Source organism: Heteronotia binoei, chromosome 5, assembly GCF_032191835.1.
Source record: "Heteronotia binoei isolate CCM8104 ecotype False Entrance Well chromosome 5, APGP_CSIRO_Hbin_v1, whole genome shotgun sequence".
NCBI classification, from domain to species: Eukaryota; Metazoa; Chordata; class Lepidosauria; order Squamata; family Gekkonidae; genus Heteronotia; species Heteronotia binoei.
This window is the reverse complement of record NC_083227.1, coordinates 140,876,717-140,903,498: the sequence shown is the minus strand read 5'-3', so window position 1 is coordinate 140,903,498 and position 26,782 is coordinate 140,876,717. Positions and strand designations below refer to the sequence as shown.

General features: G+C 43.4%; 2 protein-coding genes across 3 annotated transcripts in view; one reads left to right on the top strand and one right to left on the bottom strand.

Annotated features, from left to right (window-relative positions):
- Window positions 1-813: 813 nt before the first annotated feature.
- GNPDA1 (glucosamine-6-phosphate deaminase 1) lies at window positions 814-23,378 on the top strand. The gene is made up of 7 exons (XM_060240524.1): window positions 814-952; window positions 9,065-9,194; window positions 11,491-11,592; window positions 13,712-13,894; window positions 15,199-15,383; window positions 19,106-19,280; window positions 22,923-23,378. The coding sequence occupies exons 2-7, from the start codon at window positions 9,071-9,073 to the stop codon at window positions 23,018-23,020; spliced, it is 867 nt and encodes a 288-aa protein (XP_060096507.1). The 5' UTR covers window positions 814-952; window positions 9,065-9,070; the 3' UTR covers window positions 23,021-23,378.
- The window catches only part of RNF14 (ring finger protein 14), a 22,502-nt gene continuing 18,595 nt past the window's right edge, over window positions 22,876-26,782 (bottom strand). For both annotated transcript variants that reach the window (XM_060240523.1, XM_060240522.1), the window contains exon 8: window positions 22,876-25,290. In XM_060240523.1, the coding sequence (XP_060096506.1) occupies window positions 25,242-25,290 (49 nt within the window). In that variant the 3' untranslated portion in view covers window positions 22,876-25,241. The remainder of the gene's footprint in view (window positions 25,291-26,782) is intronic.

Sequence of the window (26,782 nt, the reverse complement as noted above, 5' to 3'; positions counted from 1 at the left end):
AGTAACATGTACCTGTCCCTACAGGTATCTCCCTCCAGAAAAGTAATACATACCTCTCCCTCCCTTGGCTGTGACTTGAATGAGCTTTCCACATAGAATTTTAACTGACACTGGCTTGGCTACAGTGATCCATGAATGGAAAGAAAACAGTATGTAGTGCAATTGTTTGAGGAAGTATCAGTGCAAGAGATGTAGCCGGCACACAGTGCTTTAATATAATTTTTAACTAAATAGAAACATACCTGTGGAACAACTGAGCTTATGCATGGTTTTGTTTTAATTTGCTTATGAAACTGTGTTAAGAGAATAAAACCTCCAAGATCCTTGGCTAATCTTGGAGGAAAGTTCCTTCCTGGCCCCAAACTGGCAATTGGCATTACCTTGGGCATGTAAGAAAGGTTCTCCAATAGAAGTGTTCGATTCGAGTCAAGCAGCATCTCAGTGACCAACAAGCGTTTCAGAGTGTAAATTTTTATGATCAAACCTCCCTTTGTCAGATTGGGGAGGGGACTCAAATCTAACTCAACTATAACAGAAGGCGGCTGATCCTGTTTAGCTTTCAAGCTCTGGCCAGCTTGGCCTAAACTGGGGCTATACAGAACGCTCAACAAAGCAGACCTTAATTCAATTTTCCGCAGAAAATAAAGAATTTTAATAGGATGCCATCGGGGTATATAGTAATCTGTTTTAGTTCAAATTGTTTTTACTAGTTCTTCACTTCAGTCTCCAGCTCGGCGGAACTGCCTCTAGAGCAGCGGAGCGATCAGTCCGGAGTTAAGCGTTTCCGGGGGCCAAATTAGGGCAGAGTCCAGTAGAAGCGGGCGCCGCCGGCAGAAGGTCCTTTGCTTGCTCAGCTCTTCTGATCTGCTGACTCTCTGCCGCTCATGTGACCGAATGAGCTCAGCTGGTAGGCGTGTCGCAGCAGAGGGCCGTCTGGAGTTGCTGCACAGCGGTGAGTTTTGCGTGGGGACGTGGGGATTCGAGCAAGATCTGGGCTACAGATTGTCCCGAGGCGTCGCTCTGTGTCTTCCCCTCCACGGAAGCGGTAAATGCTCTGCAGAGCGCTGACCGGTGGGTGCGCGTTCTGAGCCTGAATCCTTAGCGTGTTGCAAAAAGGGTCGCTCGTTAGCTTCGTTTAGCATGCTTGGAATGGCTTCCTTTCTCTTTCCAGGATTGTGAAACTTCCCTTTCCTGTTTCTTCACCGGTGATTTGTTTTAAAAGTCTTGTATCCCCGTAGGATATAAATTGCGTTGTTCCTAATTATATGATGGGCTTCTGTTAGGAGTGTTTTTATCAGCGACCCCTACTTGGAATTAACAGTGCCCAAGAAAACGCAAGAGTGTTTCTGTCTTTTTAACTTATGCACAGAAGTGTGTATATATGTGTGTCTAATCTTGTGCTATTGGTGTTTGCGACTTGGTTGGTGACTGCTTCTGAAATGTAGAGTACAAAGATATGCCGCTGATATCTGTTGCTGAACAGATGCTTTGCAGTCTTCTTTTTCCCTTTCTCAGCACCGGAGGATGGTTTTGCTGCTCTAAGACAGGCAGGGGCCGGGATCGTGAATAGGGCTGAGAGAACTTACATCCTTGTAGTTGGTGTTCTCTGGGTGGCCTCGTAGCAATTCATCCATCTCCTGGGATGATAAAGTGGGATAAACCCCATGCATGCTGCACTTTTTTGAGGCAAAGGGGTGCTTAATCGAGTGGATGCATAGGAAGAAGAGATATGGCAGAAATGAGCCTGCTTAGTAGTGACTTCAGACAAGTAGTTTTTGATTGGTTTTTTAAAAATGCATTCTGAGAAGTTATTTGCGAAGGGGTACATAACAAGCAGTTCACCAGGATACTACACTTTAAAATTGCTATACCTTTTTCAACAAGTGGTCCTTTCTTGGTGCTTGCCTCCAATTTCTGCTTTGCATTCCCTCATTTTAGCCAGTTCTTGTGCTGCCCTTTGTCACATTTAGAAGCCATATGTCCCAAAGTGACAATGGGATTAATTGTCAGTAAACAGCGAGCCTCTTCTCCCACCCCATTCTTTCAAACAGCAGTGTTTTCTGGTAAGATATTCAGGCCCCTGTTGAAGGTAATAAACTTGTAATGCAGTGATACCCCTCATGATATCTGGACAGGAGTGGACTTTCAAACTGAAAAGCCTTAAGGTATATTTGCTCAGGGGATCATGACCTTATTGAATGATATGCTTAGTGCTGAAGAATTCGTGCTGCTGTCTGCAAATCCTGCTATGAAATGCCAGTTTCTATAGTGTCTGAAGAAGGATTCATACATCCAGCCAACAGTGAAATCTGTGAACTCTAGAAGTTGTAGAGGGCTCAAAAATCTCCCTGCAGGTGAGAACTGCATATCACAGGAAAGAGGAAGGAGAAAAGCACAATAAATTCATGTTTTTCTTTTTTGTTGTAGTTGATGATTTGACTGACTGTTAGATGGAAAGCCTTTTAGAGATGGAAATTGGTTGTTTTTCTCAGTTGCAGAACTACTGTTCCATACCCTGAGCTTTTCAAAGAGATCAGAGCTATATATCAAAAACTAGAAATATAAATTCATTATAGTTGCAAGTTGCACTGGCTGCTAATAGAGTTCCAGATCCATTTCATAGGCCCTGAGCGGCTAGAGCGGCCCAAAAGATCAGCCTAGTCTCAACTAGGGCCCCCGGGCGTTTTTGATTCTGGCCCTGACCTGGTGGAATAAGGACGCAATAGAGATGGGATCTTTTACTGTTCTGCAGATCCTGTTAAAACGGCCCATTGGACTTACCGTGAGGGGTCCTTCTCCTCAGAGGTTCGGAGGACATCTCTGTGGGTTATTCCTACTATTCCTTCAGGGAGGCAGGAACACTTTTTTCAACTTCCTGTTGGCGCCTTCGGAATAACCCCGCCCTCAGTTGTGGGACTCCGAAAGCAGTGTCGTCTTCCCTCTAACTAGAAGGACTATAAACACAACTAACAACTCGTTTTAACATGTAAACTGTAAACTTGAACTCCGATAATACTGAAAGTAACACAGTACAAGGGAGATAGGCTATAGAAAGAAACCTAAGCGATGAAATGAATCTGGGAGTGGCGAGATGTCCTCCGAACCTCTGAGGAGAAGGACCCCTCACGGTAAGTCCAATGGGCCGTTCTCCCTCAGAGGTTGTCGGACATCTCTGTGGGACCTATCAGAGCAGTCCCCTTTAATCGGGTGGGTCTTCATCGCTGACCTCCCCCAGAACATGCAGTAATACCTTTCTCCCAAATGCTGCATCTGCTGATGCCATGGAATGGATCTTATAATGTCTTATGAATGTAGACGGAGAGGACCAAGTAGCAGCTCTACACACCTCTTCGACTGAAGCCCTATTCAGCAGTGCCGCGTTTGTGGAGGCACTCCTAAGAGAATGTGCCGTGATTCCTCCAGGTACCTGTAACCCTGATGCCCTATATGCTTCGCTGATACAGGCCTTCAGCACTGCACTGATGGATGAATTAGACATCTTGTCTCCCACTCTTGGAGGAGAGATGTTGATGAACATGGATTCAGTTTTTCTAATTGACTCAGATCGTAGAATGAAAATCTTCAAGGCCCTGCGCACATCTAACGTATGCCAGACTACCTCCTTTGGGTGTTTGGGTTCTGGACAAAAGGTGGGTAAGTAGATTTCTTGTGAGCGGTGGAACCTAGAAGCAGCCTTAGGAATGAAGGAGGGATCCGTGCGCAGAACCACCTTTTCTTTGTGGAACACGCAAAGACCCGCCTTCACTGATAAGGCCCCCAGTTCCGAGACTCGACGTGCAGACGTGATGGCTACTAAGAAGAGAGTTTTCATTCGCACCCATTTTAAGTCCACCTCTCGAAGGGGCTCAAATGGCTTCTTGGTAAGCGCTGATAAAACGGTATGGAGCCGCCAAGACGGAAAGCGATGGACTGTCGGAGGAGATTTCGATTTTGCCCCCTGCAAAAATAATTGGATGTGTGGATGTTGAGATAGCCTATACCCTCCAACGACCGGTAAGACAGTGGACAGGGCAGCTATCTGCCTTCTCAGCGTAGCTGGTTTTAACCTGGACTCCAGGCCCTCCTGTAAAAACGCTAGTATCTCCGCAATGGAAGGGGAAAGCGAAGGAACCTTTTTCCTACGACACCATCGGACAAAGGCCTTCCAGGTGGTGTTGTATATGCGAACTGTGGAGGGCCTTCTTGATGCTAGCATAGTGTCCGTCACCTCCGGAGAGTAACCTAGATTTCTGAATGTCTCCCGCTCAATCTCCACGCGGTCAGATGAAACCACCCCGGGTCGGGGTGCCACACCGGACCCTGATGAAGCATGTCGGGAGGAACTGGAAGTGACATTGGAAGGTCTATTGATAGCTCTGTCAACATTGAGAACCACGGACGCCGTGGCCAATAGGGAGCTACCATGATGATTTCCGCCTGTAGAGCTCTCACCCTCCGCAGTACTCGAGAAACTAGAGGGACCGGAGGAAACGCATACAAGAGACCTGGAGGCCATATGGCTGTCAAGGCATCTGTCTGTTCGGCTTCTGGATGGGAGAACCTTGTGAAGTACCTTGGTAGTTGCGCATTTGTGTTTGAAGCGAAAAGATCCACCTCTGGTAGACCCCAACGCTGGCATATGAGGTCGAATATGTCTGAGCTGAGGGCCCACTCGCCCTCGCAGATTTCCTGTCTGCTTAACCAATCTGCCTGTATGTTGTCCTGGCCTCTGATGTGTTCCGCCCTTAGAGAGGCCAGATGTTTTTCTGCCCATGTCAGAATTCTTGATGCTTCCCGGTGCAACTGAGAAGACCTGGAGCCCCCCTGGTTGTTCAGATACGCCTTGGCTGTGATATTGTCCGTTCTGACAAGCACATGCTTCTGTAACAATTGGGTCCTGAATGCAACCAGGGCTAGACGAATGGCTCTGATTTCTAGCAGGTTGATGGGAAGCAGACTCTCGGACTGAGACCACCTGCCTTGGACTGGCTTGTCCTGAAGAGAAGCTCCCCAGCCCCCCAGGCTGGCATCTGTGAATACCTCCAGGTATGAGGGAGGATGGAACAACTTGCCCTGGCGAAGATGAGACAAGTCCGTCCACCATCGCAAACTCCTCTTGACTGACAACGGAATTATCAGATTTATGGCCTTTCTCTCCATTATCTGAAGTTGAAATGGTCGTAGGAACAGTTGAAGAGGCCTGGAATGGAATCTGGCCCATTGAATCATGTCTATGGTCGATATCAAAAGTCCCATTAGTTTGGCAAGCAACATCAGAGGAGATGATTTGCTCTGGATGACCCTGGAAGCCAAATCCTTGATGGCCCTTGCCTTGGACAGAGGTAGAAATAGCGAATTGCAAGTGGAGTCGATCATTGCGCCTAGGTGCTCCAACCTCTGACTCGGCTGAAGTGAACTCTTTTCTTTGTTCACCAGGAATCCGTGAGACTGAAGACACTGAATGGCCAGAGTTGTCCCCCGAAGGGATTTCTCCTTGCTGTTGGATCTGACCAAGAGGTCGTCCAGATAGGGGTGAATGTGAATACCCTGCTTCCTCAGCTGGGCTATTGGGTGAATTAACATTTTGGAAAAAACTCTGGGCGCTGTTGACAGGCCAAAGGGTAGGGCCCTGTATTGGAAGTGCTGATTCAGTACCACGAACCTTAGAAAACGACGATGAGAAGGGTGGATAGGGATGTGGAGATAAGCTTCGGTCAGGTCTATGGAAGTGAGGTACTCCCCTGACAATAGAGAGTCCATAATGAATCTCAAGGTTTCCATTCTGAAGTGACGTACTTTGACATAGCGATTTAGAAACTTGAGATCCAAGATGGCCCTCCAGTCGCCATTCTTCTTGGGTATGGTGAAAAGGATGGAGTATACGCCTTTCCCCTTCTCCGACCCTGGGACTAGTTCGACTGCTCGAATGTCGATAAGATGCTGAATTGCTTTTGAGGTGATGAGACGTTTGTGCTTCTGCTTGGGGGAAGGTGATCTGACAAATCTGTCTGGTGGAATGCGGTGAAACTCTATTGAATACCCCTCTTTTACAATTTCTAAAGACCATTGGTCTGCCTGAGAGGCCTCCCAGGCTTCTGCAAAGTGGAGTAGCCGAGCTCCCACCGGTACGTGACCGTAGTCATGCCTGCTTGGACTTGCCCTCTCTGTCAGGCTTGTCCATTTTGGAAAAGTTATTACGATTGAATTTGGAGCCGAATGAGCCTCTTTTGAAGGAATTCTTTGGTGTTTCCCAATTAAACTTCTTTGATTCAGAACGATATCTGGCCAAGGAATGTTGGGTCCGAAAGGACTGAGGGCCCCTCTTTTCATTCCTCCGAATGGATTTGGGCATGGCCTTCTTTTTATCCCTAGTCTCTACTAGGATCTTGTCCAAAGCGTCCCCGAAGAGACGATCCCCTTGAAAGGGATAAGCTGCCACTGTGGATTTAGAGAGGAAGTCAGCTTGCCAAGCCCTAAGCCACAGGAGGCGTCTAGCCACAGTAGCGGAAGCCATTGTTTTAGAGGCAAAGGTCAGTATATCTAAGGTTGCGTCAGCTGTGAATGACGCTGCCTTAAGGATGCGTGAGGCGCCCTCTAACATGCGTCTGTTGTCCTCTGGTAACATCTGGAGTAACTTACGTACCCAAACAATGGACGCCCTGGAGACCAGGGAGGCCGCGGAGGACGCCTTAACTATCATGGCCACAGATTCGTACAATCTCTTCAAGGTTGCCTCAGCTTTTTTGTCCAGGGGATCTCTAAGAGAACCCTGGCCGTCCTCTGAAACCAGTCCCGAAGACTGTAGAGCTGCTACTGGGCCGTCCACAGTTGGAGCTTGTAACAACTCATTGGTATAGGCAGGCAGTGCATATAACTTCTTTACTAAGTGAGGAAACTGCTTAAGGGAAGCTGGCTTTTCCCATTCTGCTCTAACCTGCTTTTCAAAGTATTCTGGAAAAGGGAAGACTTGTTCAGAAGCTTCCCCCCTGGGCAAGAACTCAGAATTACCACTGGTTCTTGACTTAAACTTCTTAGATTTAGCTACCTTGATTTCCTCATCAATAGGGCCCTCCTCAATTTCTAAGGCTGAAAGCGTTTTGGCTAGAAGGAACTGGTAATCTTCCTGATGGAAGAAACGACTAGCCTTTTCAGGAATTTTAACCTCCTCCTGTTCCTCCTCAGAGAAACATTCCCCCTCTTCCCTGTCTTCCTGGTCAGAGTCAGATGCCATAGTCTCGAGCTCTAAGGATTGGGAAGACTGCACTGGGGCCTTTCGCGCTGCCTTAGTGGGCCAGGAGAAAGAGCGGGGAGGATCTGCAGGAAAGGTTGACCCTTGAGGGAGAAGCCCCAGCCGGGCGCAAAAGGAGCCCATTTCCTCCTGCATAGCTCTTCTAATAAAAAGCATAGCCTCTGGATTCAGAGGGTTGCCCATTTGTACATTACCCCCGTCCTGGAAGCCTTCGATGCGCGGTTGCAGGTAGTTCCGAGTCTCCGGAGTGCCTGCTCCTGGGGGTTGGAAGGTCTGAGAGCTACGCTCCGCACTTCCAAAATGGCCGCCGCTGCTTGCTGCCGCCCCGAGGGACGTAGCCTGGGCCTTCATTACGCGCCGTTTCTTGGCGCTGGCAGCTGGCTCGTCTGCGGCCGCGTCAGGAAGGGCGCGAACAAGCCGCAAAGGCAGGTCGGCTCCTTCGACGTGAGTCGGCGCTGCTAGAAGCGCGGCGCGCGACTCTCCCTCCTCGTCCGATAGGAAACCGTCCCTACTACAGGCCATTCTAAAACGACCCAGAACAAGTTTCCTCGGTAGTCTTTGATCAGCAAAGGCAGAAGGAAAAGGAGGGATAAGTAGATATGGAAAGGAAAGGATATGGAATGGAAATTGAGAAGAAGAAACAGAGAAAAAAGGCTGAGCCTAGCCTTGTGCTGCTGCTCCCTGTAGAGGCAGGAACAAAACTGAGGGCGGGGTTATTCCGAAGGCGCCAACAGGAAGTTGAAAAAAGTGTTCCTGCCTCCCTGAAGGAATAGTAGGAATAACCCACAGAGATGTCCGACAACCTCTGAGGGAGAATGGAGCTTTTCTACCAGGCTTGTAGCTAAGGCAATGGGTGTTATTCTGGTCTCTCTGGCTCAAACGGCCTGTCAAGCCGACTACCGGATTGGAATTTGCAGCGACCTAGACAGCTTGGGAGCCGGACCTCATATCTTTTAAAAGGAACTGAGCCAGGAGATGGTATTTTTTTAAAACGTCATCTATAGTTTTAAGAAATGATGTTTTTAGGTTTTAATTGGCCTATTGTTACATATTTCTATTTGTGACCCACCCTGAGCCTGCTTGTGGGAAGGACAGAATAGAAATCAAATCAATGAAATAAGTAGTTCAGATTGCTGTTTTCACATGCTCCATATATCAGCTGGCTTTCCTTACCTGAAGATACCCCAACGCTAACTCCTTGAGAATAGCCATTTCCTGCTAAGTAGTTTGAAGGTAGAATATTGGCTAGGTAGTGGTATTATGAGTCAGTGATACCTAAGTTGGTGTGAATAAAGGGGCAGCCCCTGAATAATTAATTAATACCCCCAATAATAATATTTGTCATATTGAGTAAAAATATGCTTTGCCTTTAAACTAAGGTATCTGTAGTAAAACTGCCGTTAGAAACTGACTACCGCCCAGCGGGTGTGAGCTCCAGCTGTAAGATTAGATAAGGGACCAGCCTCCTACAGGCGGCTTGCTGTATATAGATAGAGTAAAGAGGGCCATGTCATGGAAATTTACTAGGAGCTCTGTGAAGGCGGGATCTTTGAAATCTGATAAGCTTGCGCCAGCCTGCTTGCTTGCTTGCTTGAAAACTGTATGCACACAGGGAAATATATCTCAGTCAATTTGGGGGCCCATGCCCGACTGAGTTCTGCTTATGGTACCATAAAGTAAACCTCGCTTCAAGCCAGTAAGTCTATGTGGACCTCGTTATTTCTCTGCTTCATGAACTCATCAAACCTCCTCTTTCTTTCCTCCTTACCCCATTCATACGGTATGGTAATTGAGATCTTTTTTTCAACCTTGCAGGTTACAATGAAACTCATCATTTTAGAGAACTATTCTCAAGCTAGTGAATGGGCTGCAAAATACATTAGGAATCGGATCATCCAGTTTAACCCTCGTCCAAGCAAATACTTCACTCTTGGGCTTCCCACTGGTGAGTTACAAATCAGATTATGTAGCTTTGTCATAGGTACCACCTCACCTCTGACTCTCTGTTTAAGGTTTTTACTCAGTTTTTACTCAGCTAGAGCATTTGGCAAACATATTACAAACTAGAGTATTCGGCCAGTATATTACAAACAAGGTCATTCAGGTATGCCAACTTCTGCAGTTGTTTGCTGCTATGTATTAGAAACCTGAGAGTTGGATCTGGTGCAAGGACCGTGTGAGGATCACTGAACTTCCAGGCTCTTCCTTCCTCCCAGAAGCCATTTCTGATGCTGGGAAAGCTTACTCCCAGAATAGTGAAATCCAGCTGGAGTAGTCGTTCCCTTCTCCTTCTTTCAGTGGATCTCCATGCGCAGAAGTGGCAGGAGAAAACCATTTTGCCTCTTTCTTCTCTCCTCTGCAGAGCCCCCCAAACCCTCATGGCTGTTACTTCATGCATGTTCCACAATCACAGAACTTTCCTGGAGTCAGAAATGGTTGCTGGGAGGGAGGAAGTGCCAAGACAACCAACAGTCATCAGAGATTTCTGCTGATGGATTGCAGGATCCAACCTGTTGGCCTATTTAGAAAGCACTGATGTGTACAAAACATATACTCTAATCAGTAGCACTTTATAAGCTTGATGTGTTATCCTTTTTCATATACCCAACCTGTTAACCTTGTGTCCTTATTTAACAATCCAGTGGTCTTGGACAGAACCAATCTATCAATTACGATCCTCGCACAAAAGCCACATCTGCCAGAAATTTAGCCACAGCCAAAGGATTGTCGGGATCAGTTAGCAAAAAAGACCACTTTGTTAACATGTAGAACGCTGTGAATGATATAGTTTTGTATATTTAAAACATGTTAATACTACTTTTCCATCCAACTAAGGGTCCCCAAAGTGGTGAACTATTAAACATTAAATCATTTTATATATAAATACAATTTAAAAGAGCAATTTAAAATAATGGTTAACAGAAAACATAGAAAATTAAGCACATGAGTAACTCAGTTCCAATACTGAAAGTGAGCTGTGAAAAAAACTGCACTGAGCAACAGATAATCTAAGAGAGGAGCAGGATTTAGCTCACCAATCTGCCACTCTGAACAAATGAACAGGAGGATATATGAATCATTATACAAGGATGCCCCTGTCATGTTAAATTTGGCACATTTTATAAAATTCAACTAGTGTATAAATGCACCACAGCATTTATCTTGTCCTAATTCAAAGGCTGCACATGTTACCCCAGATTGGCTAAACCCTGCATATCCTGAAACTGATTTATGCTGCATAAAACAGAAACATGGGGTGCAGGAAGATGGTGGATGATAAATGACCACTTTTCAGCATGTGGACAAATTACCCTCCTTGCCTAGTTCCTTATATTCATCATAGGTATAGTCATTGCACTAGTATAAAGATTGAGGGAACTAAACATTACAGAAAGATGGAAAACCCTCATGTTGCCCTCTCCCCCTGGTACCTATTTCAATTTGATGTGAGGTCAGGCATTTTTCTCGCTCTGTTCAATATCATGGTCTGTCAGGAAAATGTGCTTTAGGATGCAGGGCATGTTTAGTTGTAAATTCAGTTTTACAAGATGCTTATAGCCATTCAGGGGAGGTTTTTAAGTTGAGAAGTAGGGTGAAATAAAATCAGTGGTAGACAGCACAAGAAGGGGTGTTACATACTTTACACAGAGCGTGATTAAAATATGGAATTTGCTGCCAGAGTGATGGGCACAGGAATCAACAGCTTTAAAATGGGAATAATTAGATTCATGGAGGATGTTTATCAATGGCTATTGGCCATAGTGGCTGAGGGGAACCTCTGCATTCAGAGGCACTAAATCAGGAGGCAGCATCAGGGAAAGGCCTCAGCCTTTATACCCTATTGTTGGCTGTTCAGAGGAACTTGTTGGTCACTGTGTGAGACAGGATGCTGGACTAGATGGATTATTGGTCTGATCCAGCAGGGCTCTTATGTTTTTATTGTATACATGAGAAAGCTGGTTTAATTCTCCTTATATGCTGATACTTGGGGACTATTCCACTGATATCAAAAGAAAACACTTCAGAGAGAAACTTCTTGAAACCAGAGTGCCCATATAGTCTTGCAGGGAATGACAAAGTTCTGAACAGCATGAAATCAAGCAGATGGAACTGGAATTAAAGCTGCATATGGTTGGGTATGCATTTGAGCCATTTTTCTGTTAGATATGACTTCTATGAATGCATGTCACTATATTGTGCAGAATTTCTTATAGGTGAGTGCTCTGCTTTCTTTCATTCAGGAAGTACTCCACTAGGGTGCTACAAAAAGCTAATCGAATATTTCAAGAATGGAGATCTCTCTTTCAAATATGTGAAAACCTTCAATATGGATGAATATGTAGGTGAGTTGTTTTATGTTAAGAACTGCAGGGGGAAGAAATAATTACTGTTCCGTGCCTTCACATTTCATTTGGTTGCTTTAAATAAATATACTAAGATTCTGTACTGTAGTGCAGAGACTGAGCTGGAATCTTGAAGAATCTCGTTCTTCCACTGCCTCTTTTAAGACATTTTATCTCCTTTAGAAGAAGATGAAGATATTGGATTTATATCCCGCCCTCCACTCTGAAGAGTCTCAGAGCGGCTCACAATCTCCTTTACCTTCCTCCCCCACAACAGACACCCTGTGAGGTGGGTGGGGCTGGAGAGGGCTCTCACAGCAGCTGCCCTTTCAAGGACAACCTCTGCCAGAGCTATGGCTGACCCAAGGCCATTCCAGCAGGTGCAAGTGGGGGGAGTGGGGAATCAAACCCGGTTCTCCCAGATAAGAGTCGGCACACTGGAGAGCCAGTTTGGTGTAGTGGTTAAGTGTGCAGACTCTTATCTGGGAGAACCGGGTTTGATTCCCAACTCCTCCACTTGCACCTGCTGAAATGGCCTTGGGTCAGCCATAGCTCTGGCAGAGGTTGTCCTTGAAAGGGCAGCTGCTGTGAGAGCCCTCTCCAGCCCCACCCACCTCACAGGGTGTCTGTTGTGGGGGAGGAAGGTAAAGGAGATTGTGAGCCGCTCTGAGACTCTTCGGAGTGGAGGGCGGGATATAAATCCAATATCTTATTCTTAACCACTACACCAAACTGGTTCTCCCATCTGTAGCATGGGGATATTATTGACTTTGCTTTTCCAGGAAATTGTAAGGATTCCTGAGGTAAAGGATTGGGTCACATGGAAAAATGCTGCTAATGGATGTGGGGGTGGGGAGTGCAGTTTTTACTAATTCTCCTTTTTTGTTATCTGACTCCCCTCCCCACTCATGCTTTTTCTGATTCTAAGGATCACTTTGGGCTGCAGTGAGGTAGCTAAAACATTAACAATAGTTCTCAGGGGACAGCTGCACATTTTGTTTGCAGGGAGTTCTTCTCCCTACTGGTGGAGGGTCTGGAATGCTGCAACTAATATTATCTCGTACAACCTAACTTGCTGCTGATTAGAAAATGAGCATTGGAGAGTTACTGTTCTTTGTTGAGTAGCCTTTTTTCCTGAAGTTTCCTGAGCTGGAGGTGCCATCCAATTTAGAGTATTGCAGACAGTTGAGGAATGTGGGGTTAATTTTTTTTTAACTTTATGTTTTACCTTACAAAATGAAGTCATATACAAAAGTTACATTTAAAATAAAGACTTAGAACAGGTCTCCTGGGCCCTGAGCACCCTTCGAGCATCCTGAGCTGATGTTGGCTATTTCATCATGACTCACATGTGACTCACGGGGCTGCCAGCACCTCTGATCACATCCATATACCTGCAGAAAGGAAAATGGCAGATGCTCAGCCTAACCATATATATGCCAGATTTCCTCCCCTCCTCATGTTTCTCACCAAGCTCCAAATATCTGCAAAAAAGGTTTGTCAAATAGCAAACTTGGGCTTGATGTGCAGACAGGTCAGCCAAAGGACAGCATTATACTTGGTAGACATTATTATTAACGTCTTGCTCAATTTCTAAGCAATAGCAGATTCTTCAAGGTGGTTCAAGATCGTAAACTTCAAAGGTAATGGTGGTGGAAACAAAACGGGCCACAACATAGTCTGAACATGATGAGGTTTTACAGGATTTACATCACAAGATTTTTGCCTTTGTGGGTTTTTGCCATAACTTGTAATTTTTATATTGATGATTTTTTTTTAAGTTGTAAACCACCTTAAGCAGGACTCTGAAGAAGTGGCGTAATACTGTGATGTGTTGAAGGGGGAGGAGTGGGGAGATGAGGGAGTAAAGAAGAGACTTTGGGGCAGAGGAGAGGGATGTAGAATGGGAACTAGCAATGACAGGGGTGCAGAAAACCAGGAGGTTGAAAGGGTCGTAGAGAATTTGAGACAGGAGATGTTGGCAAGCGGGCTGGCAGGGGGCAAAGGGAATCAGGCAGAGGGAAGCAGAGGTGGAGAAAGGAAATTTCCCTTGCAGATGAGTTTGTGGGTTCCACACTTATAGTAGTTACAGTAACTGTGAGCTTTCTTACTTCAACAGGCCTTCCAAGGGATCACCCAGAAAGCTACCATTCCTTCATGTGGAACAACTTTTTCAAGCACATTGACATCTCTGCTGAAAACACTCACATTCTGGATGGAAATGCAACTGACCTGCAAGCAGAGTGTGAGGCTTTTGAAGAAAAAATCAAGGCAGCTGGAGGAATTGAACTCTTTGTTGGAGGTGAACTTCTGAAAGAGTGGGGAAGAAGGGTGAGGTTGCACATGTGTGCTTATTGTACTGTCACCAGGACAGGAAGTGGTGATTTGCATGTGTCATCCAAGGTCAGTCACCCACACACATAGCATTCAAATCCCCACTAAAATGTTTTGCAGTGAAGGCAATGTATGTTAAGCTGCAAGAAGAGTTGATAAGTCAAGAGAAGCTAAAGAAAGTTGTGTGTGTGCATATAACAGATTTAGGATATTTATTAGGAAAATTGTTGTGTGGTTTGCTGTAACTGTATGGCAAACCTATTAAAATACACAGAGAAACAATCACTTATTAGGCATATACAGCCCCATCCTAATTCTGTTTCCTGATGAATAAGCCTTATGGGTTCTATGGGGCTTGCTTCTAAGTGTGTAGGATCGCGCATTTTTGTAACTTCTCATTTTATTGGTGTTGTGCCCGTCTAATAGTTTTTGGAGCATGACATGTTTTAGTAGATGAAATTCCCTAATTACTCATGGCAAATTCCCTTTAAAACTGAGGGAGTGTGAGCTGAAGCTGCTTCTTGGATACCAGTCCATGTAAATATTGTGATTACATTTTAAATCTGTCTTGTAAATAAGCACTTTTACTATTCCATGAAATTCCATGAAAACTGAAAATTAGCAAAGTTTCCATGCAAGTGAGATGAGCTTGGAGTGAACTGGATCTGATACTGCGGAAAATTCTCCAGCCCAGCCATGGCCTCAGCTCTGATCCTGCCTGAGAAGAAAAATTCATGACTTGTGACACTTGCTGGAAAAGGATGGAAAAAGTCTGGTACATATCCTACTTGTGGAAAAGGAAACCTTGAAGTGATGGGCAGGGAGAAGAGATTGCTTGGTGATTGTCATGGGACCAGCTTTAGCTGGGACTTTAAGCTAGGAGACTGGGGAAGAGCCCATTAAATTAATCCTTGGAGGCACACCGAACAGGGAATTAGGAAGCTTACTTGAATTTGAAAAGCGCTTCTGTGGTTAGCTACTTAGCCCTTTCTATTTTTGGATAACAATCTACCAGTCCAAGAGCCAATTTTACTTAGAAATGCATGTCTTTTTGCTGAAAACGTCTGTTGAAAGCTCACCTCTTCTGTACCCAGTTGAGTTCTTCCTTGATATTCTAAATATGGCACCATCTTCTCCTAAATGCTTATGTATGGGAGGTGAGCAAATAGTTCATGACAAAAGGCACACTTGCAACCCTTCCTATTATGGTTATGTGCTTGTTTTGCTTAAGCTGATGTAATTTTGGCTTTCCTTGAACTGTCTCCATTACAGGTATTGGTCCAGATGGTCATATTGCTTTCAATGAACCTGGCTCAAGTCTGGTGTCCAGAACCAGAGTGAAGACCTTGGCTATGGACACTATATTAGCTAATGCCAGATTCTTTGATGGAGATCTCTCCAAAGTGCCAACTATGGCTCTCACAGTTGGTGTGGGTACAGTCATGGATGCCCGAGAGGTTAGAAACATAGTAGTAACTTAATAGAAAGTTAAGCAACAGTGAGTGCAGTAGTCCCATCTTGATAACTGTTGTCAAGACTATGGTGTGTGCATTTAAGAGGTGGGGGTATGTTTAATCAATCGCCAAATGCTGCCTTTTGCAGCAACTGATTTTTAAAGAGGTGATTGTCTAGATGGGCTGCCTTGTATATGCCCACTGCTTTTAGATAGGTGTGTCTCTTTGACATTGATGCTCCCCACAGTAATGGAACTTGCTACATTAATAATAATAATAATAATAATAACAACAACTTTTTATTTCTATCCCGCCCTCCCCGCTGGGGCAGGCTCAGGGCGGCTCAACATAAAATATATTGAAGTAATATGTTGAACGGGCTCTATGCTCAGAAAAACCGGCACAGAGCACCCAGCACTCCTCCGCACGAGTGCCCCTCCAACAGAGGCACCACCGAGTTCTTAACAACATATTACTTCAAGCCCGGATAGACCAGACGCCTTAATGGCGAATTAGCTGTGACCACCGGAGAAGGGGAGTAGGCGAAGCGGCATTTGGAGGACAGAATAAATGGTGAAGAAGGGGGGGGGAGTATATCTGACCCTAAACTGGAGATATAAACGAAGGAAAGAATTTACTAAGTGCGTTGTTTTGCCCCTACTTTCAAGTGGAATCCGACGCTGGGGGGAAAGAGACCTGGTTTGGCGAATGCACAAAGGTAGAAAGCGGAGGAGTGGTGGAGGACTACCTTGGCAGCAACGGCAGAGGTTGGGAGTCGTAGACTGGCTATGATTGTAAAAGTTTGTGAAGAGCACTGAGACAGAGGAGGTGAAGAAGGGGGGAAAAGAGGAAAGAAACAGGAGATTTCTGACGATTTAAAGGGAGCCTTCACGAACCTCTTTTCCTCTCCCTTTTCCCATATGCTTGTGCATGGCGATTTTCTTAAAGAGACAGGGAGCTAAATAAAGGCTCAACAGTGGTTATAATATACAGGGTGGAAATAAAGTCACTGGACCTTTGAAATGAGTTGAATCTGAAGATGGGAGACTTTTGATGTTAGTATAGAGTTTCCAGGAACGCAAGGGCGGAGGTGAGGTGGAGAGGATGGAATTCCGTTGGCAGAGATGTGGAAGAACAGGAATGGATTTACTGAACTGGCTTTTTGAACTGGTAGCAGAAGAGAGGAGCAGAGATTGAGATTAAGAAGAGGAAGAGGAAGACAGAAGGATAAGCGGTTGGGAAACATTAAGGATTCAAAAGAGACAGTTAACAAATAATTAATGGATTGAATAATTATTATTGTTAAATTGATTACTGCTGATTTTCTGTATGATTTTCTATATGTAATGAGTTAATGTGAATGTTCAGGTGAAGGGTGTTTGGTGGTAAAGAATAGTAATTTAAGGATATAAAAAACAACTGGTATGTGAGAGTGTTAAAGGAAGGTGATGTATGAATTTTGAGTGAAGTAAGGCGAAGTAGTAGTATATGAATTGGAATTGGGGTGTCAGTAAGACCTTGGATAATAGAAAAATGAGTATGACATACAAGTAAGACAAAATAGATAGGTTAGTACCACTATTGGCAACTTTAAAACTGATGGAGATAATGTCCTCACAGGAAGTTATAGAGGAAGTGCAGAATTCTATGCAATTGTATTTTATGAATGCATTGAGTCAGGTGCAGGCAAATCTGACAGAACAATTAGATGGAGTAAATAAGAAATTAGATGGCCTGCAAAAGCAATTGACGGAAGTAAAGGAAGAGATTCATGGCTTGACACAATCTGCAAAATATGTGGAAGGAAAGTTGGAAGTAGTGAATGAAAAGTCTGAGATTGAAAAAGTTCAAAAATACGAAGGGGACAGATTAGCGAGAATAGAAACGGTGCAGGTAGAGCATATTTCAGGAATGCAGAATATTCCAGAGGATAGGTATGACCATATAAAGGAGGTGATAGTAGAGATCTTGACACCAGTTCTTGGTATGAAGAAAAAGGAATTGGAGAAAGATATAGAAAATGGCTATAGAGCTTGCCTTATTTTTTTCAAGGAACACCGCCTGCTGAGAGAGGTTTATATAAGGTGTATTAGGAGGAAAATGAAGGAATTGGTCTGCCAGACGATGAGAGACAAATCATTAAAGTTATATCGTTGGCATATTACACCAATAAAACTGAAGAAAATGTATTCCGAAATTGCTGGTTGCTTTGTTGCAGGAAAACAAATTGATACCATGCAATTCACAAACAAAGTAAGATGATTTGAAATGCCAATGTTTTTTTTTTTCTTCTTCTTTTTTGGACCACAGTGTAGAAGAAAGTTTTCTTTTTCGTTAGTTCTAGACTTAGCTGAGGTAGATACTCTGATGGAGATACTAAGAGAAGAAATTAACAATTAGATAGAAGGAAAACGGAACTTATTGTATTAAAGTGTATTCCAAACTTGCTGGGGGTTTTTTGTTGTTGTTGTTGCAGGGAATTAAATTGATACTGTGTAATTTATAAATAAAGTAAGATTACTTGAAATGCCAAATGTTCTTTTGGATCACAGTGTAGAAGAAAAAGTATTTTTGGTTGGTTCTAGACTGAGCTGAGGTAGATACTCTGATGGAGATATTAAGAGAAGAAATTAACAAATAGACAAACAGAAGGGAAATGGAACTTATTGTATGAATGGTTATGGGGGAAAGATAATAAGAATATAGTGTAAAAAGGGGTTAACTGTAGTATGTATGATTTGGTTTAGGTTAGAATAAAGGATTTGTATTCTAATGATATAAGTATATAATGCATCCCGCTGTCTACATCCCTAAGTTTATGTTTTGTGTATATATATATATTGTTATTGTTGTTGTTAAATGTAATAAAAAGTTAAAAACTCAAAAAAAACATAAAATATATTATACGACAATTATACTTATAAAATCATAGTTAAAACAGATTATTAAAATTAACATTAACAATAAAATGCTATAACATTAGATCTTCAATAGAATTCAGTAACTAAAAGCATTTTCAACGGCACTTCCTGGCTTGTCGTTAGTTGAAGGCTATTTTGAAGAGGTGGGTCTTACAGGCCCTACGGAATTGATCTAAGCATCGTAGGGCCCCGTACCTCCTCCGGGAGTTGATTCCACAGCAGTGGAGCAGCAATAGAGAAGGCTCGATCCCAGGTGGCCTTCAATCTGGCCTCCCTTGGCTCCACTCCGAAGAGTCTCAGAGCGGCTCACAATCTCCTTTACCTTCCTCCCCCACAACAGACACCCTGTGAGGTGCCCATGAATCAGCCCTAAAGTTAGTAAGGAACATCAGTAAAATGCTTCATTGATCCCTCTGCCTGCTTTGGCTACTCCTCTTGTTGTATACCTAACCACAGCTGGATATAGCCATAAATTCTCCTGATGGAAGAGGTGTTGGCAGTGGAATGTGAATTCTTGCCTCCCCTTTCCTGCTGTAACCTAGACTGTAGCTCCTTATGGACTCCCTGGAAACAATATGGAGGGAGGGGGGTCAGAGGTCTAGTAGGAGGGGGGGTTGGAGAGAATAATCCCCTCTTTCCACTACCTGGATACCCAATGCCACTTCCCATCTCTTTCCCTACACTGGTGACCTGACAGCACTTCTGAGTTATGTTGATTCTGTAAAGCAGGGTAGAAGGGTATTCTTGGTGTGTTTCTGAAGCCATTGCCAACAGGCCTAATATCCTATATGTTCTTCATTTTAGGTTATGATTCTGATCACTGGAGCTCATAAAGCATTTGCTTTGTACAAAGCTATTGAGGAAGGAGTGAACCATATGTGGACAGTCTCTGCTTTTCAACAGCATCCCCGTACTGTCTTTGTATGTGATGAGGATGCCACTCTGGAACTTAAAGTAAAAACAGTGAAGTATTTTCAAGGTAGGTGGTCAGATGAGGCTGTGTGCAAACCAGGTGATACTCCTATACAGGCTAACTTTTGCATAAATATTAAACACTAATGTTACGCTTGGCTCAAGGTATTTTTAAAGGAAATGTTCTATGGGTCTGGTTCCACTAGTTATAATTAAAGGTAGGTGCATTAATCTTCATGAAACTTAGACTTGGCAGGAGAAGTACCATATTTCTTAAAGCAGATTAGCTTAATATTCTGCTTAATATTCTGGAGAGCCAGTTTGGTGTAGTGGTTAAGTGAGTGGACTCTTATCTGGGAGAACCGGGTTTGATTCCCCACTCCTTTACTGGCACCTGCTAGCATGGCCTTGGGTCAGCCATAGCTCTGGCAGAGGTTGTCCTTGAAAGGGCAGCTGCTGTAAGAGCCCTCTCCAGCCCCACCCACCTCACAGGGTGTCTGTTGTGGGGGAGGAAGGTAAAGGAGATTGTGAGTCGCTCTGAGACTCTTCGGAGTGGAGGGCGGGATATAAATCCAATATCATCTTCTTCTTCTTCTTGCTTGTTCATTATTTTTTGCCATGGAAAGTTAATACCTCATTGAACAGGTTGTTTTTCAGTGTCCCTAGGTTTGTTGGACCCAGCATCCATCCTAGCAATACCTTAATTGTGGTTTCGCTAACCTTAAAAAAAAAATCTGGTTGAATACATGTTCATTTTCTCACTTGCTATAATGAGATGACTGAAGCCTCTCTCATCCCTCAGTATTTTTTGGTTACACCCATCAGAACAGGATGCATGTCACTCTGTAAAGCTTGCCTGACCCAAACTCCAGAATATGTGCGCGCACACACACACGCAGGCACACCCATTCACCCCAAGCCATCCAGGCTAGGCAAGCAAAAAACATACTAAATATGTACACTAGCTATGTAGAAACTTGATGAGTGGCAACCAAAGGGCATTTTCTAATTTAACATCTTTGATGTACATGGTATTGCAATCCTATGGAGGAAGTGGAGAGGATGTCAGTGAAAAATGTGAGTTTCACCTCATCACAGTGGATATCCTTTAACCAGCGGAAGTTTACAAGCACAGCATGAAGGCTGTAGTTTGGCCCTGCTGAATGTTCCCATTAACTTGCAGTCAGAGAAATGCTGCTGCCTCTGCACAGAGAGTGCTTATTAGGTCTGTTATTAAACAGCCTCTGATTTAGTAGATATCATTTCATGGAGTCAATTCCATAAATTAGACTGCAATAAAGTTGTCTGCTTTTCCTGCTCATCTTTGCCCTTTATAGCATGTTCTTCTTTAAGTGGAGACCGAAACTGCACAGCATTCTGAAGGCAGTCACCTTTATCCAAATATGGGGTGGGTTGCCATCAGCATGCAGATGATACTAAGCTGTGTCTGTCGATGGATGGCCAGCCAGATGCCACCCTGGATATTTTAGCTGAGAGCTTGGAGGCTGATTGGTTGAAGCAGAGCCCAAATGAAATTAAATCCATCTAAGGCAGAGGTTCTGCAGCTGGACTGGAGGGATTTGGGGTTAGGTTGCCAACTCCCAGCTCTTGATGATGTGTCTTTAACTTCAGCACCAGCTGTCAAGAGTCTGGGTGTGATCTTAGATGCCTCTCTCCTTTGGAGGCCTGGATCACAAATGTGGATAGACTGGTGTTTGTCAATCTCTGCCTGGTTAACCAATTGGTTCCCTTCCTATCTTGCCCTGACCTAGCCCCAATGATCCATGCAGTGGTCACCTCCAGACTGGACTGCTGTAACTCATTCTACACAGAGCTACCCTTGAGGCTGACCTGGAAGCTCCCAACTGGTCCAGAAGGTGGTGGCACAAGTATTATGGGAACCCCATTTAGATCCCATATTCAGCTGGTGCTCCAACAGCTGCACTGGCTCCAGGGTGAATACCAGATCAGGTTCAAGGTTTTGGTATTAACCTTTAAAGCCTGGGAACAATCACCTCTCCTGGTATACCCCCCCCCCAAAAAAAACAGCATTGCACTCAATCAATAACAACTTGATGGTGATTCCTGGCCCCAGCCTTTTGGAACTCTTTGCTGAGTGAGATCCAGGCCCTGCAGGATCTGATGCAGTTCTGCAGAGATGTTCTTCCAGGCCTATGGGAGAAGACAGCAACAGTTTCCATCTAGGCTGCTTTTCCTGCTTGCTCCTCATTCCCCACCCCCCCCAGTCTCTTTCCTCTTATTCTCTATTTACCAATTTGTAAGATATCTATTCTCCCATTGGATAAGGGGCACCATGTTGTGCTTCCTTTTTCTGTATGTATTTATTGGCTGCCAGTAGCATTTTAAGAGTTGTTTTAAAGTTATTATAATTTATACAAATACTGTTGTTACCCGCTTTGAGCCCTGTTGTACAGGAGAGAGAGGGCTATACATAAAATATTAGTAGAATCTATAAGAACCACAATACAGAAAAAGGGAGCCTGGTTTAATATTCTGCACTCTGATATTTCTGATGCATGATGGTGTTGTAGAAACCCAAAAAGTTTCAGTCTTTGTCCTTGCAGCAAAGAAAATATGTGCCAAGGTGGCAAGGCGAAGGGATAACTTTTAGATTCATGTCTACCCGTGGCGGAGTGGTAAAGCTGCAGTACTCCAGTTGGAGCCCTCTGCTCACGACCTGAGTTTGATCCCAGCGGTAGCTGGTGTCAGGTAGCTGGCTCAAGTTGACTCAGCCTTCCATCCTTCCAAGGTCGGTAAAATGAGTACCCAGCTTGCTGGATGGAAAGTGTAGATGACAGGGGAAGGCAATGGCAAACCACCCCGTAAAAAGTCTGCCGTGAAAACGTTGTGAAAGCAACGTCACCTCAGAATCGGAAACATCTGGTGCTTGCACAGGGGGCCTTTCCTTTTCCTATATCTTTATTGTTATTGCCACTAAATTGCATCCCTTGTTATACCTTACATGATACTTTGTATGTTTTAACTTCTAGTTTGCTTTCCTTTTTTTGAGATTTTTGTAGATTTGTAACAGCCAATGGCTAATTACAATAAATGAACTGGAACTAGAAATCCAGTCATCATGGATTTCATAGCAGAGCCTCAGGAACAGCATGGAGGGCAAAAGTGGGAGGGGGGGATCTGCTGTGGGAAAGAAGAGTTTATTGGAAATCACTCCCCCCTGTGCAAATGAAAATGACATTCAACTGAAGGGCCTGTGTATTTGGATAAATATGTACATTAAACTAGAGCTTGATTAAATGGACCAAATCCCATTTAGTGGCTGTGTCAATGTCGCATAACTGTTGCAGCCCTAGGTCCACATCTCTAACTCTTATGAAAGTTATCCACCCCTTCCCTAGTTTCATTAATTTAGCTTTTGCACGGCAGGAAAACTGAATGTGATGTCACATCATGTAGTCTCCCAGGTAATCCAAACTGTGATTTCCCACCTTTTTGTGTGTGTGTGTGGGGGGGGGGGGAAGCAGTATGATTACTCTTCCACCTAAGGAACCTGGTACTTACATTCTTAACTCAGTTCATAAACCAAAGGTCATCTTGTACAACCTATACATACAATGTATTTAAGAGAAAGCAAGTAGAAAGGTATGGATATATATTTTCACTTTGCCTCGTGACAGGTATTTTGCTTTACAAACTTTATTTTACTTAATGCTTTCCATGGTGACAGGTTTGATGCTAGTCCACAACAAGTTAGTGGATCCCTTATACAGTATGAAAGAAACGGAAGCAGAAAGAAGCCAGTCCAAGAAACCATACAGTGACTAAATCTCTTAAGACTCTGGAAGGAGAACCATGTGTTGGAGATTTTCACCACCACTTGTTACAAGTCTACAAGAACATAACGTGTTGGGGGAAAAATTGAATTGGGACCTAAACCAGGTGGAGGCAGTAGCTAGCAAGGGATGCAATAAGCTCCAAGAGGAAGGGCCCATGTTTTAATAAGCAAGACCAAATGAACAACAGAAATGTGTCTATTCTTTGTAACAGATTGTGGCATGTACTCGGAAGAGATTTAAAAGAAATGAATTTATTTGTTTGATTCACAAAAACTCAGTGTCAAATTATGTGGTACTTTGCTACTAATGTGATTTTTCTAAACTAAAAAGATACACGTTTTCCAAAATAATCAGTTTGTTGTTAAATTTTTCCAAATCATGGGGAACACTAGCTAGGTATCTTTAAGGTCTATGCATGCCCTTACTCTCTCAGGCTGCTCACAGAAGGAATGGGGGGTATGCCACTTCCTTCTCCTACTAAGGCTCATACAAGCTTACGTAGATTGGAAATGCATGAGGGAAGGATTACTGGTCTCATTTCTGAATCACTTTATTATCTGAATGTTACAGCTGTTGGTAACGCAGATCAAAGAAGGTGAGTCATTACAACACAATGCAGGAAGGGGTTTATTAATAATGGACTTGACTTCTTTGGCAGTCCCTAATCTGTATCAACTAGAAGGTAGTAGATGGGCTTGAGTAAGCCTGAACACCAACTAGGCAACAGGCACAAAGACTTCCTAGTCTTCCTTCTGTGTAAGAGGAGAATGGCATCTGCAGCCACTAGGGAAGGTGGTAGGGAAACATCCTCTACTGCTGTGTTAGAATTAACATACATAATAGAACATGACATGCCAAATTTCATACATAGTTTGAGCCTCTGAACCAAATTCTCTTGTTATCCTTATGTGTTGAAGTTTATAAAAAAATCTCTTTAAAGAATATTGCGATTCAGTGCTTGATTTGTAAAATTTAAAAAAGTGTTTTTAAAATTTTGGGTTAGCAAATCAGCATGTTTTACAACCAGCTCCTAAAAAAGCCGTAAGAGGTGGTTCCTTACACTAACAGAAGTTATGATACAATATACATCATCATCGTAGAAAAGACAACAGGCTTTCTACTTCATATGTCTCTATGGAACCATCTATAGTGACTTCTTCAGCAGCAACCATTATTGTGTAGGCTTTACATTATCAAATGTCAGTATTTACTTGAAATGCAATAGCCAAATTTATAGAACAACCAAAATATATTACTCAGACCCCATTATCAAAGGCATTCCAATTAACTTTCATCTTACACATTTATAGTAGTAAGTTACCAAGTGGATAGATGCACACTGTCATCGTGTCCAGGCAATTGGTCAGGAGAATGTTACCATCGTACTCCCCCCAGAACCCTGTGCTGGTGCAAGGTATGAACTCTTCCCCTGGCTCTTCTCCTGGCTGTGGTAAGTTACCAGTCTGTTATATGGCTGTCTACATTCATCATGGGATTTTTTAAAAAAATCAAAGCTGAGGCATAAATACAGCTGGGGTAGAAGCACAAGAAAGATGAGTCCACATTAGGATATTTCATATAAATTGCTATTTTTTGTAGGGTCGTTCTAGAGATACAGCATATATCGGGACAAGAATGAAGACACAGATTCCAGAACTGGAACATCTGCTGCATTAATACCTGCAGGAATGGGTTCCTTCTAAGAGATATAGGCACACAAATCCCCTCTCCTCTGACCAAAACACAAACATGATAAAACTGGGGTGGCATCTCCATTCTCCCACTGGACCAGGCCCTACCCAGAAACTTGTTTTTTGTTTTGTTTTGTTTGTTTGTTTTGCAAGGGGGAACATTTAGGAATTTCACATTTGTACAATTATAAAGAACAAGCAAATGATGCTTACATTCTCAGCTGACTGCTGAGTCTGTTTTAGCGGTAAAGGACCAATTACAAAAAAAGAACAAACTGCAAAGTATCTAATTTAGAGTTTTGCTTGATTTTCAGTTCTCTATATTATTTTAAAATTTAAAAAAATCTATGGGAATCAAGGCTTTTGGTATCACCAAAGCAGCTTTGTAAGCATTCTGCAGCTTTTCCTTTGCCCTCTTATAATTCCAGTAACGGCAGGATGGCGTGGGAATCAGGCACAGAGCATATATGGCAACTGCCTCAATGTTGCTTTTTTCAGCTTTTGACACTGGGGTGAGGGTTAGTCCTCATCCTGGAAGTCAGCATCATCTTGCAGAACCTGAAATAACCTGAAACATGTAAGAAAATGAATTAGGAACAAGAAGGTCACCTGAAATGTACTGACATATTGCCAGCTATGCACACCATAGCTTGGTTCACACTTCCATTCCTACTAGCGCCCTTTCTTCTTTTATAAAGTCTTTAGGACCATTATATAATCAGCAGAACCAAGTGGATTGTAGCACTTCAGGCAGTGGAGTTTCAGAATTAAAATATCACACTCAAAATGAAAACCAAACAAGAACTTTGGTTGTACGAAACTGTATATTATGAAGAAAACTGGTGCACAATGCATCTCTGTTATGCAAATATATCATGCATGGCAAGTTATTTTACATGAGGGGAGTATCCAGATATGCAATTTCCCCAATGTGGGGTATGAAGTTGCACATTCTAAGCAGGGGCGTCAAACTCATTTGTTATGAGGGCCAGATATGACGTAAATGAGACCTTGCTGGGCTGGGCCGTGTATGTCATAAAGTGTATTGCCAGGTAGTGGAGATGTAAACCTTATAGGGCACAGACAAACACAACTAAAAAAATTTTTTATTACTTTAAAAAAAATGCTTCATTACCATGTTTGCAATATTTTGTTTAACAGCTTCTGATAACAGACACCTCTTGCTCTGAATTATTGCATCAAAATCTAGAGGAAAATGTCTGTGCTGTAGCAATCTTGAGTATGCCGTTAAGGTGTGCATCTGTAAATTGCGATCCTACTTTTTATTTATTGAAATGGCTGGGCATTCTGAGCTTTTGTACGTAATAGCTTTGTGTGCTGGTTAAGAACATGTGAAGGCACCATAGACTGAAGGCTATGTGTTTATCTATAAAACTATAATATTCCCCAGAAAAATAATTACAACTCCTACGAGGCAGTGCAAGTATAGAGTATAGTGGTCACCATCAGCCTACTATCTGGGAAGTCTGGGTTCAAAACCTGCAGTCTGCACAGGAAATGTGCTGGACACATACTCTCAGCCTATTCCACCTCACTGTGAATTGTGATTATTCCTCATCTAAACTGTTCCCATTGTTTTTCTATTGCGAAAGACTGGATCAGGGCATGAATACAGTAAAAAGGGGGAGGAAACCCAGTTGCACCCAGGAGATCCCTAACAAAACGAGAGAGAGAATAGCAACAGAGAGAATTAACAGAGAGAGAATAGCAAGGCAAAAAGCTCATACCTTGAATAAAACTGTGTTAAAGCTATCAAAGATTTCAGGTTTTCACGGCTGGTAACATCATTAGGGTTTGTAGAGTCTTTCGGGATCAAGTGCCGTGTTCTACTGGAGGTTGAACTCTATGGCATTATGCCCTGCTGAGGTCCCTCGTCTCCTAAACCCCTCCCTCCTCAGGCTCCACCCCCAAAATATCCAGGTATTTCCCAGCCCAGAAATAGCAACCCTAACTGTTGGGAAATTAAGTAAAGAGGCTGGCTACAGTCCTGCAAAGAAACAGGTGTGTTGAGATCAGTGGATTTAATTCTGTTGGATCAT

Excerpts from the sequence above, each read along its gene's own strand:
- GNPDA1 (XM_060240524.1), top strand. The coding sequence starts at position 9,071 with ATGAAACTCATCATTTTAGAGAACTATTCTCAAGCTAGTGAATGGGCT. Across the intron at positions 9,195-11,490 it reads CACTCTTGGGCTTCCCACTG|GAAGTACTCCACTAGGGTGC; the intron begins GTGAGTTACAAA and ends TCTTTCATTCAG. Across the intron at positions 19,281-22,922 it reads AACAGTGAAGTATTTTCAAG|GTTTGATGCTAGTCCACAAC; the intron begins GTAGGTGGTCAG and ends CCATGGTGACAG.